Raw genomic sequence first — 16,628 nt, forward strand, 5'->3', positions numbered from 1 at the left:
ATGAAATGGAAGCAAGAAAACTACCAGATACAGAGTTTGAAACAGTGGTTATAAGGATGCTCAAGTAACTTACAGAGAACTTCAAGAAACTTAGTGAGAACATCAGCAGCATAAAAAAACCACTCAGAGCCGAAACCGGTTTGGCTCAGTGGATAGAGCGTAGGCCTGCAGACTGAAGTGTCCCGGGTTCGATTCCGGTCAAGGGCATGTACATTGGTTGTGGGCACATCCCCAGTAGGGGATGTGCAGGAGGCAGCTGATCGATGTTTCTCTCTCGTCGATGTTTCTAGCTCTCTATCCCTCTCTCTTCCTCTCTGTAAAAAATCAATAAAATATATTTTAAAAAAAAACAAACCAGAAATGAAGGATACACTCACTGAAATGAAGAATAATTTGCAGGGATTCAGCAGTAGAGTAGAGGATGCTAAGAATTAAATAAAAAATTTGGAATATCAAGAAGCAAAAACACACAATCAGAGCAAAAAGAAAAAAAGAATAAAAAATATGAAGATAGTGTAAGGAGTCTCTGAGACAACTTCAAGCATACCAATATCCACATCATGGGGGTGCTGGAAGGAGAAGAGAGACAGAAAATGAAAACCTATTTGAAAAAATAACAGAGAACTTCCCTTACCTGGTGAAATAAATAAATATACAAGTCCACAAGCACAGGGTCCCAAACAAGATGAACCCAAAGAGACCTATACCAGGACACATCATAATTAAAATGCCAAAGGTTAAAGACAACTCGGGGCGGGGGAGGGAAATACATTTTATATATACTGTTTTTTTCTGGCGTATAAGACGACTTTTTAACCCAGGAAAATCTTCTCAAAAGTTGGGGGTTGTCTTATACGCCGGAAAATACGGTGTGTGTGTGTGTGTGTGTATATACACGTGTATATATATGTGTGTGTGTATATATATGTGTGTGTGTGTGTGTGTGTGTGTGTTTGTATATGTATGTATGTTGGTTTGTTTTTTTTCCTCAGAGAGGAAGGGAGAGAGGGAGAAAGAGATAGAAGCATCAGTGATATCAGTGATGAGAATCATTGATTGGCTGCCTCCAGCATGCCCCCTACAGGGGATTGAGACTATAACCTGGGCATGTGCCCTGACTGGGAATCGGTTCATAGGTTGATGCTCTACCATTGAGCCACACCAGCTGGGCCAAAGAGAGAATCTTGAAAGCAGCAAAAGAAAAGCAGTTAGTTACCTACAAGGGACTGCCCGTACTACTGTCAGCTGATTTCTCAACAGAAACTTTGCAGGCCAGAAGGGAGTGGCACAAAATATTCAAAGGAATGAAAAACAAGTACCTAAAACAAGATTAATATACCCAGCAAAACTATCATTTAGAATTGACAGACGTATAAAGAGATTTCCAGACAAGAAAAAAGCTAAAGGAGTTCATCACCACTAAACCAGTATTACATAAAAAATAAAGGGTCTTGCCCTCGCCAGTTTGGCTCAGTGGATAGACCGTCAGCCTGCAGACTAAAGGTTCCCAGGTTCGACTCTGGTCAAGGGCACATACACGGGTTGCAGGCTCGATCCCCAGTAGGGGGCGTGCAGGAGGCAGCCTATTAATGATTCTTTCTCATCATTGATGTTTCTATCTCTCCCTCTCCTTTCCTCTCTAAAATCAATTTTTTAAAAAATTAATAAAGTGTCTTCTTGAAGAAGAAGGAGAAGGAGGAGAGGAAGGATGATGATCAAGAATAGGAATAATAAAATGGCAATAGATATGTATATATCAACAATTGAATCTAAGAATCAAAATAAGCAAAAGTGAGACTCGTAGATACAGAGAACATTTTGACAGTTGTGAGATGGTAGAGAGGTTGGGGAGATGGGTGAAAAAGGTGAAGGATTTAGAAGTACAAATTAATCATAGCCCATGGACACAGACAATAGACAGGTGAAGGCCTGGAATGGGCTGCGAGAGAGGTGGAAGGGGGCAAAGGGAGAGAGTGGAGGACATCTGTAATAAATACTCTCAACAACAAAATAAATTTTAAAAAATAAAATGAAATAAAACTTTTGGGAGGTAGTATAGCACTACAAATAATTATCACTTCTTTAAACAGTGCTATAAGTAAGATAAGCTGTGGATAAAGTCTGTTTCCCCTTTCTCACTCAAGAAATCAAGTGAATAAAAGTGATATAAGGTTGGTAAGTACAGGGATACTTGCAGATGGTTTGTCTTGTTAGAGCAGGGGTCCTTAAACTTTTTAAACAGGGGGCCAGTTCACTGTCCCTCAGACCGTTGGAGGGCCGGACTATAGTTTAAAAAAAAAACTATGAACAAATTCCTATGCACACTGCTAAGTTGGCTGCTAAGCTGGACAGGCAGCGGCGGCAAAAACACCCCGCGGGCCGCATGTGGCCCGCGGGCCGTAGTTTGAGGGCCCCTGTGTTAGTGGTTCTCTAATCTCAAAAATAAAACGAAATGATTTCAGAATTTTGGGAAAAATACATGAAGAGATTTCCATTTTTCTATCTGCTTCTCTAAATTCAGAATCTAATATACTGTTGGAGAAGTTATCTAGGGTAAATAGGAAATGTAAAGCCATCCCTAAAAGGAGTTTGGTATCTAATATGGGAAGATAATTTGGAAGGATAATAAATCTACTAGAAAAAAGGTGGTTTCTTAATTTATTCCACTTAAAAATATATCTTGTTTCTTGCTGAAACCGGTTTGGCTCAGTGCATAGAGCGTCGGCCTGTGGACTGAAAGGTCCCAGGTTCGATTCCGGTCAAGGGCATGTGCCTTGGTTGCGGGCACATCCCCAGTGGGGAGTGTGCAGGAGGCAGCTGATCGATGTTTCTCTCTCATCAATGTTTCTAACTCTCTCTCCCTCTCTCTTCCTCTCTGTAAAAAATCAATAAAATATATTAAAAAATATATATATATGTATATATATCTTGTTTCCTACATCGCCCTAATAATAATAAAACTCATTCCATTCCATTTCCCTTTCTCTAATTTAACAGGTAGTAGAAATTTCCTTTAACTTTTGGTACCGACTAGGGGAGCATTTGTACAAAACTAACGACGAAGTTATTCATGGCATCTTCAAAGCTTACATTCAGAGGCTACTTCATGCCTTGGCTCGACACTGCCAGCTAGAACCAGACCATGTAAGTTCTTTTCTCTACTTCTTTAAATCTCAATTTCTTCCTCTTTTTAGTGCTGTTTTGAAGAGGAACTTTTGAGAATAAAGCTAATGAAATGTGAAGGTTTTCTATCACTAGCTTAAACTGAAGAAATCAGTATCAGTATATTGAAGAGTATTAAGTCTGTGTACAAAGAAATTAAGTCTGCTGAGCCAGTAATTCTCCTGGGAATTAACCTTAAATTTTGCAGAAGAAAAAGTAGCTACTTTATAGAAAGCATTATCTATTTAAAAAACAAAAAAGGGTAAAACCATGTACAACAGTATAAGAAGAGTTGTATCAATTATGATGTAGCACCTTAATGTACCATTATGTAGCAGTTAAAAATAAATAACAATTGAAATTGATAGCTGGTATGCTAAAAAAAAAATCAGAATGTGTGGTTGGATTAAAACTAACACAAAAGTTAAATATTTTTATTTGTATGAGGATATGGAGAATAATATGATTTCCCTCCCACATACATACATGTTTTTCTTTATTATTTATATGATTTTAAAAGAAAATTTAGAAATAATTTATTTGCTTAGAAGAAAGTATACTAGGAATATTATCAAATAGGCTGTTCAAAAACTCTTCAATTTCTATTCTTTGCATAGTCTCTTCAAATTTTACAGCATTTATTTCATCCTTTTGGTTGGTTGGTTGGTTTAATCCCTGTCCTTTAACGTAGGACCTAGAATGAGGATTCCCCCCCCCCCCCCATTGCTTACAATTAAATCTGACATGAAAACTGTCTATTCTGTTTATTTTAATGTTAACATTGTTGTTTGAGTCATGCTATTTTGTGTCTCTACAGAACCTTAATGATAATTTAGTCTAGTGGTTTTCAATACTTTTTTAAACTGATGAATACTATCTTTAATACATCGTACTTAGAAGCCTGATAATGTAAATAAAAGCAGGTTGCTCTGGTTTAAATGACTACTTGATTCCTTTCTTCCCTTTGCTAGTTCCGTGGCACCATTTCCCTTGTAGTTAATTTTCTACACTAGTTAGGTGTATAGTGTTTTATCTCATCTGAGACAGCCATCATTTCCTTTCCTCCTTACTCCTTCACTTGTATTGATTTGTTCATCTTACAGTAAGGAGGTTGAACTACATCAGCAATTCTCAATAGTCCTAAGGGCTTTTTTCAGATTTCATGTTCCAAGATTCTTATATATGCCCTTAACCATTTCATGATTGGGTAAGCCTTTGATTACTCATAGAAGTGTGTTGGAATAAGAAATATTTAAGAAACATTGAAATGTAAATGATTTCTATTTTTTAATGAAAATTTTCAAATATGCAGCAAAGGTGAAATGATTTTATTATTGAGTATCTGTATACCTACTACCTAAATTCTACGATTAATATTTTACTATATTTGTTTTATTATGTCTGTTAACCTATACAAAATTCTTTTTAAATAATTTATTCTGTGACTAGTTATTGGGATAATGGTTGATTTTAGTAGATCTTGAACCATAACATTTCAGAGGCTTATTCATTACTAAAAAGCTAGAACTTTTTTAAATGAACTTATAAACTCTTAAATTACCACCTCTTCCAGATCACTTCCTACCTCCACCCCTTTAAAATTTTCTAACAATAGAGTAAGGTATAGCTTGGAAATGGAAAAAAAAAAAAAAGAAGAAGAGTTGATAAAGGTGGTAGAGGATATGTTTTATTGACTTGAAATACCTAAATGTTTGGGAGACGCTCTATAATAAAATATCCTTGTGATTTAGGTGATTTATCTTTTGTCCAATGGGCATGGTCTACTAAATGGCCTTCTTTTTTTTTTCTTGATTGCATAGTGGTCAGTGAAAACATTTAAAATAAATGTTACCTGATTTGATATTTTAGGAGGGAGTTCCTGAGGAAACTGATGACTTTGGGGAGTTTCGAATGAGGGTATCAGACCTGGTGAAAGACTTAATTTTCCTGATTGGGTCTATGGAGTGTTTTGCTCAGGTAAGCCCATTCGGAGATTCTCACCAGTTTTAATGATCACTTTAATTATGTTCACTTCTGTGTCTTCTATAAATGTTCCATTTTTTTCTTCAATCTCAATGGCTAAATAGGACAATAGATATGCAGGTGCCTAGCACACTGCCTGGCATATAGTAGCTATGTTTATTTACTATCTTACAAGCCAATTGCAGTCTGTGGATGGTTCAATTATAGTTTGCTCTCTGACGCTTGCTAATGAGAGCTGTTCCACTTGTTCAGCTGGAGTGGAAGATCATAGATAAACCTTAAAGCCCCAGGATACTTAGAGGGAATTTGGACCTAGCCAGGAAAAATAGCAAGTTTGTCTGCTTTAATAATTATGTACCAACTCCTGGCAACTCTTTTAGTTATTTGGCATTGTCTTTTGTCCATACTTATGGTTAGATTCCTGTGCAGTTTCATCCCAGAGGTGATTATACTAGAGTAGAATCATAGTCCTGTGGTTTTCCTCACAATCAGTGAGTAACACTTTACCTCATAAGATTGCGATCATCACCATTCCACATCACTTAACATTAGCATAAGTTCAGGTGGCTTTCATATTGCTTGATCACACTCTTAAGATCTGAAATACTAGTTTTGATGCTTTGTCAGCAATACTGAACTAACCTAATATTTTTGTAACCCACACATTTTGTGTATTTTGGGGGCATAATCTGATCTAGGAAGTGTTAATAAAACTATAACTATTTTTCTTTATATTAAGCTAAGTGTGTTTATTGACCTAACTACAAAGGGTTGGGGATTTTTAGAAAGGACTAAGATCCCTACATCACAGGCAGATGACCTGTGTTCAGATTTCAGTTCTCTCACTGTCTCCATGCTTTTGAGCAAGTTACTTACTCTTTTGTGGTGTTTTTTTTTGTTTGTTTGTTTTTTTAAATCCTTATCTGAGGACATGTTCATTGATTTGGGAGAGAGGAGAAAGGAGAGAGACAGAGAGAGAAGCATCGATTGGTTGCCTCCAGTACACACCTTGACGGGATCGAACCCGCTATCTAGGTACATGCCCTGACCTGGAATTGAACCTGCAACCTTTTTATTGTACAGGTTGATGCTCCAACTGTGCCACCTGGCTGGGGCGGCCAGTTACTTATTCTTCTCCAGATCTCAGTTTACAGATTGGACATAAATCATCAGTGTTGTTCAAGATATTTTCTGTGGAACACCAGTCCCATGAGATATTCTTTGGCAAAAAAGGATCCATCATCAATTAAAATGGGGAAATGACTTAAATGATATATTAAAGGCTCTGTGAAGTCCTATAACAATAGTTTTGTCTTACCTAGCAATGTCTGTTATTTGACTAGAGAAATCTTATTTAGACTAACACCCGGTCACATTCCAGATGGATATACCCTGGGAAATTTCTGGACATCTCTGAATATTCTGCTTGGTCTCTCCTCACCCCCTCTTGTTTGGACATGGTATTGTGATAGGTGCCTTTAGAAAGCTACTTTCTAGGAATTCAATCTGTGCTATTAGTTTGATGTAGTCAATAGAAATGCAAAGCCAATGCATATATAGAGAATTTACATTGTGTCTCAATTTTAAGTGTGTTTATGTATTTATCAGTTGTTATCAGGACCAGGAAAAGACACTCATTAATATGTTTTGTTTTTTCTATAATATTCATTCTGTGGGGGCAGACAATAATCTTGGTATATCCTTGGGGACCTAAATGGGTTTATTTTAAATATTAAATTACTAGTTACTTATAGATTAATAATAGTGAAGCTGTGAAAAATGAAAGTCATATTCTTCCCTGGCTCGGAGAGATATTTCAATTTAGAAATAAGGGGCTGGATTTATTGTAACTAACAGGGTTTTCTGTTTTGTTTGTTTTGGAATTCTATTCTGTTTTCCTTTTAATGGATCCATAATCCACCTCTTCTTCTCTAGTTATATTCTACTCTGAAAGAAGGCAACCCACCCTGGGAGGTGACAGAAGCGGTTCTCTTTATCATGGCTGCTATAGCAAAGAGTGTTGATCCGTGAGTGTCTAATAAGTCTTTTGCTGGGAACTCTATCAAAGGAAGGAAAATTACACCATTTTTCTCATGTGTTATGTTTGGAAACTCTTAGAACGTCTTCTATAATTGCTCTCTAATCTTCTGACTTCTAGAGTCTAGTCCAGAGTCGTATGCATTGCTGATATCTAAATTTTAACCACATTTCCCAGTGTTAAAATTATTTTGTTCTTGATGCTAAAATGCTGATTTATTTTTCTAACCGAGGTTCCTTTGTGAAAGTTGGTTTAATCAAAAATACTGTTCTCCTTTTTTTTGTCTTAGTCATTTGTGAGTTTCAGAGAGGCAAGGCATAGGTACCATTTTACCTAAAAGAGTAGCAAAATCTAAAGTGCAATTAGTTCTGTTATTGCTTAGCATAGAAATTCTATTTATGATTTTAACATGAATCCCTAAGAATAGGTTACTTTGTGCTGTGAGTTTATAAGTTGGTGTTAATATCTGTCTGGTTTTCTTGTATTAAGATCACATACCTCTTCAGTTGAGTTCTCTATCCAGGGCCTTGATTGGAGAGATGGTTAAGGCATGTATTCGTAAAAAGTACAGTGCTTCTTTCTTATTTGCCTCGCAGGGCCTAGTCAGCTAAATCTTACATTCTAATTCAGTAAATGTTCAAGGACACAATATAGGTTTGTTTTTCTATATTAAGAGGTTCTGGTCCTGAATTACATTCTATTCTATTTGCTCTTAAACCTATTTTGGTGTCTTTTGGAACCTTCAGTGACAGCCTGAAGATTATTAAAAATCACTAATATTTTAACTGACACGTGTTGGTGTGAAAAAAGGTAAGAGTATCAGTAATTACTTTAGTGTCCCTGGGAAACATAAAGCATAAATGAGATAAGATTTTATTTTGTTTTTTATTTATCCACATCTCAAGCCATCTGCATGAGTGTAATTTTTTAATGTATATAAAGGACTAAATAGACTTAGTTTATCAGCAGGGAGTGCTCTTGCTCAAATTCATAATATTATTTACATTTTAAACATCTTTTATTTCTGGATTATGTTCTACCACTTTGGAGGCATCCTCACTCTGCTTAAATAACTTTAGCTAGCATTCTTGGGGAGTGAGGAAAAAAAGATAAGAAAAAGGAAAAAATAAATTCATGGAGCTGTGGAAAGTACTTGGTTAACTTTAATTTTCCTTTACCTATTCCTGCAGCTTGTATTCTTTTTGTTTGTTTGTTTATGTGATATATCATGTTTATTGATTTGTGAATATTGTACCAGCCTTGCATCCCTGGAAAAAATCCCACTTGGTCCTGGTGTATGATCTTTTTAAAATATTGCTGGATCTGATTTGCTAATATTTTGTTGAGAGTTTTAGCATTTATGTTCATCAGGGATATTGGCCTGTAATTCTCTTTCTTCAACTTGTATTCTTCTTGTTCCTTTATTTAGTGAACTGGCTCACTCATGCTTAAGTGTTCTTAAAGTTTTTAGTATCCAGCTGTAAGAAATCTTTTGGAGAATAACAACTAATAAAAAGTGGTCTGCAAGAAATATCCATTCATTTACTTAGCCATTCAGCAATATTTGTTGAGTGCCCACTATGTGCCAGGCACTGTTCTAGGTGCTGCAGATATAGGAATAAATAAAAAAGATTATTTAAATGAAGACATGCAACCATAGTAAATGCCTGCCTCTCCAGTTTGAAGAGCCTTATTTGGTAGCAGAATGTGTCTTTAGACACTGACATTTAAAAGATTAAGGAGCAGTATGCTTCTTCTGAAACAGTTATATCTTCCATTTCTTTCTTTCCCCCCTTTTCTTAGGATTTAAAAACCTTTCATATCAGGTGTTAAGTACTTTTATCCAAATGATTAATTATTTAGAAAGAAGCCCTTTAGCAATGATTTGTATCATTGCAGCCTGTTTCTTGGCCAAAACCTGATCTCTGAAATCAGTAACTCTGAGTGCTTGCCTTCTGTACTCAGGGAGAATAATCCAACGCTGGTAGAGGTCCTAGAAGGAGTTGTCCGTCTCCCAGAGACTGTACATACAGCTGTGCGATACACCAGCATTGAATTGGTTGGAGAGATGAGCGAAGTGGTTGATCGAAATCCTCATTTCCTTGGTATGTGTGAACTCTGCCCTCAGCCACTGCTGTGTCTGATTTTTCTGATTTTCTTCCTTTCTCTTATGTTTGCTCTTGTTTTCTTGCTTTCTTATATTGCTAGGTAGAATGTTTCTAGGCACTGAAAGTAAATATTTTATGACTTATTGCTTAGTTGGCTTGCTTTATAGAAATTCACCTTTATAATCCGTTTTTTTTGGAACACTTATATTTCGTAAAAAATAGAACATGATGAATTAATTCTTCCAGAAGTGCTAAAGATCCATCTGCATGTTTTAAGGCCCTTTGTAACTATAAAGAAGCAAGTATAAAAGTGTCAGTTTTAGATAACTATCATTGTTCTTATTAATGTCAGCTATTTTTACAAAGTGATTCACCTGTGAGTATAATGGTAGCTCTCTGAGGTTTACATTCTTTCTTATAGTCTTAACTAAAGGCCCAGTGCATGATTTGTGCACCTGTGGGGTCCCTCGACCTGGCCTGCGGGGATCGGGCTGAAACTGGCTTTCTGACATCCCCCGAGGGGTCCCGGATTGCGAGAGGGCACAGGCCAGGCCGAGGGACCCCAATGGTGCACAAATCCTTGCACTGGACCTCTAGTATGCATAAAAGATCTTTGGTTAATCTCTTCCCCCCCCTCTCCCCCCGCCCCCCCCTCTGAGATTCATCAGTCTGTTCCATGTTTCCATGCCTGTGGTTTCCGCTCCTGCATTGAGCGTCTGCCCCCTGGTGGTCAGTACACGTCATAGCTACCAGTCCACCAGTTGGCTGGTTGCTTAGGTTTTTATACACTGAGTGGCCAGATTATTGAGATCTCTGAACGCATAATAATCTGGCCACTCAGTGTATATCCTATATAATAAAAGGCTAATATGCAAATTGTCCCCTTGACCAGGAGTTTGACCAGCAGGCAGGCTGGCCAACCGCCCATGTTCCCTCCTCCTGGCCAGGCTGGCCAGACCCCACCCATACACGAATTCATGCACCGGGCCTCTAATATATATATATATATATATATATATATATATATATATATATATATTTATATATATATATATATATATATATATATATACACTGGGTGGCCAGATTATTATGTGTTCAGAGATCATAATAATATGGCCACTCAGTGTATATATAGATACTTGGATGGTCATATCCACCAGTGGTTTTCAAACGGTGCTCTGTGAAGCACTAGCAACAAGCAGCATTTGATTGTCCATGAGGAAAGAGATGGGAAGATGACTAAGACTCAGGGCTCCCTGACACTGAGTCAGTGAGATCAGCTCCATTTTTATGTTTTATATATTGGGGTTTGAACACATTTCATTTTTGAAAATGGTTCTTTTGCTTTAAAAAGAAAGAGAATGTAAACATCTATTATAGTAAACAAGAAGTTTTCCTTGAGTTTAAAATATATAATCTTCACTGTATGGCTTTTTTCCTTAGACCCTGTATTGGGCTATTTGATGAAAGGCCTGTGTGAAAAGCCTCTGGCTTCTGCTGCAGCCAAAGCCATTCATAACATTTGTTCTGTCTGCCGAGACCACATGGCTCAGCACTTTAATGGACTTCTGGAGATTGCCCGTTCACTCGATTCCTTCATGTTGTCTCCAGAAGCTGCTGTGGGCTTGTTGAAAGGTATTTACTTACGATATTAACCAGGAGCAGTCTCCTCTAAGCCACTTCTGGGGGTTATCTTACATAGTCATATCCTGGTTTTTCAGTATCAGTTTACTTAGTGATGGGGTAAGGTGGCTTTTCCATGCAGAGGGAAGGGTGTTGATTTTGCATACATGCATATGTGTACAAATAGCCAAGAAGGGTCCTTGGTCCCTTAATGTTCTTTAACCATTACTGATCAGCTTACACTGAGTGATTGCCTATCTAGAAAACAGCCAGAGTGATGATGAAGCTCAGAGTAATAGAACTAGAGATGTTATGGCTAGGGAAAAAAAGACTTAGAAGAGACTTTAAACATGATGGCTATTTTTAAATATTTAGAAGATTGTTATGAAAGCGAGAACATTTATTCTATGAGTGATCAACTGTTGACAGTTTATTGACTCTTAGAAAATGCTTTCTAACTAAACTTTCTGAAAACAAATGACTTTGAGTTTTAAATCCTTAAAACTGATGGTTGAGAACGTATGGAAGTATATCAAATACAAAATTGGGTAATAGGAACCGTGCAGCATTTTTTAAGCCAATGTGAGTGGCAAACAGCCTGGGCAATACTGGATGACCTTATGTGTGAGCTAGCTCTGTCCTTTCTCACTCTATCACTAGGTTCCTTACCAACCAGTATACCTGCGTTGTTTTAAAGACAGATTTTGTAGCATGGGTTTTTGTTGTTTCCCTTTATAGGCATAGGTAATAAGATATTAAATCAGAGTCAAATATTCTTCATATCTACTACTGTGGTTATTGATGCCATCTTGTCATTTTCTAGAGAGATTTAACCTTTATGCTGAAGTGACATCTGACCTATAATAGAATGTGGCATCCCACTTTTCAGGTATTCTTGTCTAGACATAGAAAACTGTTTTTAGTTACAATATGTTCTTTAGGAATGAATTAAAAGAAACAATTATATTTAAGTTAGATTTTTACTTAAAATCTAATTTTAAACAAAAGTCTATACATCCGTGGCTAATAGGCTGTCAGGAAGAATCATTCCGTTTTTTATTCACATTTGAAGATTTATGGATTGGTTACTGTTTTGTTGAATGAAATTTTAGAGATAGTCAAGTAATTTTGGGCCTAGAAAGGACATCGTCTAACACATCATTCTTTGAGTTTGGGGGTGATGCTTCCGCAGTTGATGGGATTGTGAAAAGAGGGAGGCCAAGTCTCCACTTTAACCTAACTACCTCTTTTCTTTTTTTTTTTTTTCCAAATCTATCTTATTAGAGCTCCAAGTTAAGATTTCATTTGGGGAAAAAGTAAGGAAAGGGGCTTTTGCAACTATTTAAAAACAACAAAAGAGGCAGACTTACTACTACTTTTCTGTTCAAAGCACTCATTTTATAGATAAAGAAATTGATGCCCAGCAAGAATGCTTTAACCCCTTTCATAGATTCTGTTATGGTAGAAAATAATTAAATCTCTAATTTCAGCCCATTCTTGTAAAAAATATATTATGTTTATATTTCTCCAACTTCTCTGATGATAAAAATTGCCTACGGTACTTATCAAAAATAAAGGTTCTCTATGACCTACTAAGTCAGAGTCCCTGGGAAGTTTGAGAGCTATTGTACTGTGCTATATAAAAATAGCTTTGGATCCTGCCAGTGTTGCTCAGTGGTTGAGTGTTGACCCATGAACCAGGAGGTCAGAGTTCGATTCCTGGTCAGGGCACATGCCTGGGTTGCTGACTCGATCCCCAGTAAGGGGAATGCAGGAGGCAACTGATCAATTATTTTCTCTCATCATTGATGTTCCTCTCTCTCCCTCTTCCTCTCTCTGAAATCAATAAAAACATATTTTTTAAAAAATAGCTTTGGTATTGGCTTTGTAGGGGAGATTTTAAGTCTTTAAGGAATTGGAAGGGGAGATAAATTTAAACATCTTTAAACCAGTAGGCTTCTATTAAGAAAAACTGACCATCAATAATAAACTATTGCAATTTAAAAAAACAGTGCTGATCTTTTTGAAAGAATGGGACCTGTCAGGCTTTTCTGTTAACCACATGCTGTAGACCAATGAATAACCTCAATTCAACTTTTATTTTCTTCATCTGTATCTTCCTTTGTCTCTCAGGGACAGCACTTGTTCTAGCCAGATTACCATTGGAGAAGATTACTGAATGTCTTAGTGAACTATGTTCTGTTCAGGTTATGGCATTGAAAAAGGTGAGTTTGGTTAAGTAAGGGGGTGTGAAACAAATTAAGATATTTACATGTTAGAAAGGAAAAGTCAAAATTATTTATCTATGTAGAAAAGCCAAAAGAATGAACTGAAAAGTTTTTTCTTTCTTTTCTTTAATGAACTGAAAAGTTTTTAAAATTAATAAGTCTATTGAAGTAGCTGCATGCACAGAAGTATTTAAAAATCAATAGATTTTTACTAATGTCAGTAATACCATTTAGAAGATGTATTGGGAAAAATACCATTCAAGTTAGCAACCAAAACCATAACCTACCAAGTTTCCTCGAATAATATGTAAAGATGGCAGTTCTTCTCAAATTACATGTACTAGTATAGTGCAATAACAGTGAACATACTGATAGGATTTTTAGGAGAACATGACAAAATGATTCTAAAGTTCACCTCTAATGATATAATGGTGGAAATTTTAGGAAAGAAAAATAAGGGGCAACTTGCCTTATCTCTTAAAATATAAAGCTAAAGTGGAATGTGAATATAATATAGATTACATAATACATAATAATCTTATATATAAGCTATCTTTTAATATATAATTTCTATAATGTCTCAATCATAATACAAATAAATGGAAAAAATTAAATTATGTTTTCCACTCCACAACGATTATATATTAAAATGTTAGTAATATATAGTCTTGGCCAGGATGCAGTGAGATGGAAGAAAGTAATTTGACAATATGAATTAAAAGTTTTCACCATTTGAGTAACTTTACAGAAATAAACAGAGATTGAGACAGAGGTTGATGTGTAAGGGTGTATGTTGCAGTGTTTGCTGTAGGTTTGTATGTGTAATGACTGGGTGTTAATGTCTGTCTCTTCAGCTGTTGTCTCAGGAGCCCAGCAATGGTATATCCTCAGATCCTACTGTGTTCTTAGATCGTCTTGCAGTAATATTTAGGTAAGAAGAGAGATTCTAGATGTCTGTCTTGGGTTAAAAGCACAAATGAGACCCTGATGTATTGAAGTAAGCAAGTGGTGTTTTTTTCCCTATAATCTCCTTTGTCAGGATACTGAATTAAGATCATTGCCTGAAGTCTTGGGCAAAGGCAAATTCTAAGAACTTGTTCTTGGTAGACCTTTGTCAAAAGACTCTTTTTAAAAATTGTAGGGATGGATGTACTTTAGTGAACCAATCCCCTACTGATGGACATCAAGGTTGTTTCAACCTAATCTCCAAACAACCTCACACACATCATTGTACATGTGCAAGAGTATCTACAAAGGATAAATTCATAAAAATCACAGTTAAAGAATATCTACCTTCATAATTTTGGTGAATTTTTTGAAAATGCCCCCAATAGAACTTGTATCTATCCTGCATTCCCACCCACTATGTCAGGGATAATTTTACATCAGAGAAATATGATATGAAAGGTGGAAAGCACTATGTAAAATTAGGTTGCTACCCCCTCAGCTATAGTTTCATTATCCCTAAGGAATCAAAGACCTCACGGAGGAAAAGAACTTCATTTCCTTCTGAGCCACTAAGGTAAGTGCACCCAAATCAGTTAGAAGCAAAATTCCTAAAATGTATGTTCAGCACCCAGGAACTGGTGACGTCAGCACTTGCAGAGCAGGGCAATGAGGACCGAGGCTTCCAACTTGCAGTGACCTTGGGTGATGGCAGGCCCCATGGTGATGCACAGAGTGCTGAAGTCATGGGTCTCAGGGTTGGTGGGGTCCCACTTGAGAGTCCACCTGAAAGGCCACTGTGGGCAATGGCCTGGGAGAAACTGGGAACCTCCGTGGATTTTTTCCATGGGATAGCGTTCCCGAGTCCCAGGCAGGGAAGACAGGGTCACATGTTCCTTGGGGATACTCACAGTCTGCCCTTCCCACCTGACCTTCCCCAGTCTGCTCACTCTGGGTCCATGGGTCATGTGGCATGGCCCAGGGAGGGAAGAGCTGTCAAAAGACCCTTTAAAATGTAATTAATTCTTCCGGTCTCTAGATCAGTGATTTTCAAACTTTAACATGCTTCAGAGTCACCTGTAGGACTTATCAAAAAACAGATTGCTGGTTCCATCCCTGATTGTCTGATTGATTGGATTTTTGGTAGAACCTAAGAATTTACATCCTATATAATAATCCTATATAATAAAAGGGTAATATGCAAATCGACCGAATGGCAGGACGACCAGTCGCTATGATGCCCACTGACCACCAGGGGGCAGATGCTCAATGCAGGAGCTGCCCCTTGGTGGTCAGTGTGCTTCCAGAGGGAGAGTGCTGCTCAGGCAGAAGCTGGGCTCACAGCTGGTGAGCGCAGCAGTGGTCCGCAGCAGCGCTAAGGATGTCCAACTGCACGTTAGGCCCGCTCCCTAAGCTGGCAGTAGGACATCCCCCGAGGGCTCCAGGACTGCAAATGGGCACAGGCTGGGCTGAGGGACCCCACCCCCACCCTCCGAGTGCACAAATGTTGTGCACCAGGCCTCTAGTACTTAATAAATTCCCAGGTGCTGCTGTTTGCTATTCCAAGAACCACACACACGTTTAGACACATTGTGAAACGTATAGATACAAAACAGTAATAAAGGCTCTTCATTAACCTGGTGAAATTAATCCTTCTTTGAAGTTAAGAGGAGCCTAATGATTAAAAAAAATATTTGAGTGACAATGTTCAAAGAGTGATGCTTACTGAGTTACATAATTTATAATATGTGAGGCCCATAGGTATAACTGGAATAGTAGAGTAATAGTGGCAAAAAAGCCTATGTGGAATAAGTTAAAATAGGCATTGTTTTAGTTTATTACTTTTTGTCAACAGGTATCTTTATCTGAATTGGTGCAATGCTTTCCTTGTATGAGAGTCCTGTTACATCCCATTCTGAGAGCCTAATAACAATAACCCTTATCCTATCTAATAAAAGAGTAATATGCAAATTGACTGTCACTCCAACACAAGATGGCTGCCCCCATGTGGACACAAGATGGCCAGCAGGGGAGGGCAGTTGGGAGGGACCAGGCCTGCAGGGGAGGGCAGTTAGGGTGACCAGGTCAGCAGAGGAAGGAAGTTGGGGGCGACCGGGCCTGCAGGGAAGGGCAGTTGGGGGGGGGACCCAGGCCTGCAGGGGAGAGCAGTTGGGGGGGACCAGGCCTGCAGGGGAGGGCAGTTAGGGGTGACCAGGCCTGCAGGGGAGGGCAGTTAGGGGCAAAGAGGCTGGCAGGGGAGCAGTTAGGCATCAATCAGGCTGGCAGGGGAGTGGTTAGGGGATGATCAGGCTGGCAGGCAGAAGCAGTTAGGGGCAATCAGGAAGGCAGGTAGGCAAGCAATTGGGAGCCAGCAGTCCTGGATTGTGAGAGGGATGTCCGACTGCCCGTTTAGGCCCGATCCCGGATCGGGCCTAAACGGGCAGTCGGACATCCCTCAAGGGGTCCCAGATTGGAGAGGGTGCAGGCTGGGCTGAGGGACACACACCCCCATGCACGAATTTCATGCAACAGGCCTCT

The 16,628-nt window shown here is 38.1% G+C and overlaps 1 protein-coding gene across 2 annotated transcripts in view; it reads left to right on the top strand.

The window, feature by feature from the left end:
- Positions 1-16,628, top strand: part of TNPO3 (transportin 3) — a 110,460-nt gene that overhangs the window by 62,403 nt on the left and 31,429 nt on the right. For both annotated transcript variants that reach the window (XM_079785704.1, XM_079785705.1), the window contains 7 exons: positions 2,998-3,144; positions 5,032-5,139; positions 7,081-7,172; positions 9,149-9,288; positions 10,738-10,929; positions 13,051-13,142; positions 14,000-14,076. In XM_079785704.1, coding sequence (XP_079641830.1) covers positions 2,998-3,144; positions 5,032-5,139; positions 7,081-7,172; positions 9,149-9,288; positions 10,738-10,929; positions 13,051-13,142; positions 14,000-14,076 — 848 coding nt within the window. The remainder of the gene's footprint in view (positions 1-2,997; positions 3,145-5,031; positions 5,140-7,080; positions 7,173-9,148; positions 9,289-10,737; positions 10,930-13,050; positions 13,143-13,999; positions 14,077-16,628) is intronic.

Source organism: Cnephaeus nilssonii, assembly GCF_951640355.1.
Source record: "Cnephaeus nilssonii genome assembly, chromosome: 12".
Lineage (NCBI taxonomy): Eukaryota > Metazoa > Chordata > Mammalia > Chiroptera > Vespertilionidae > Cnephaeus > Cnephaeus nilssonii.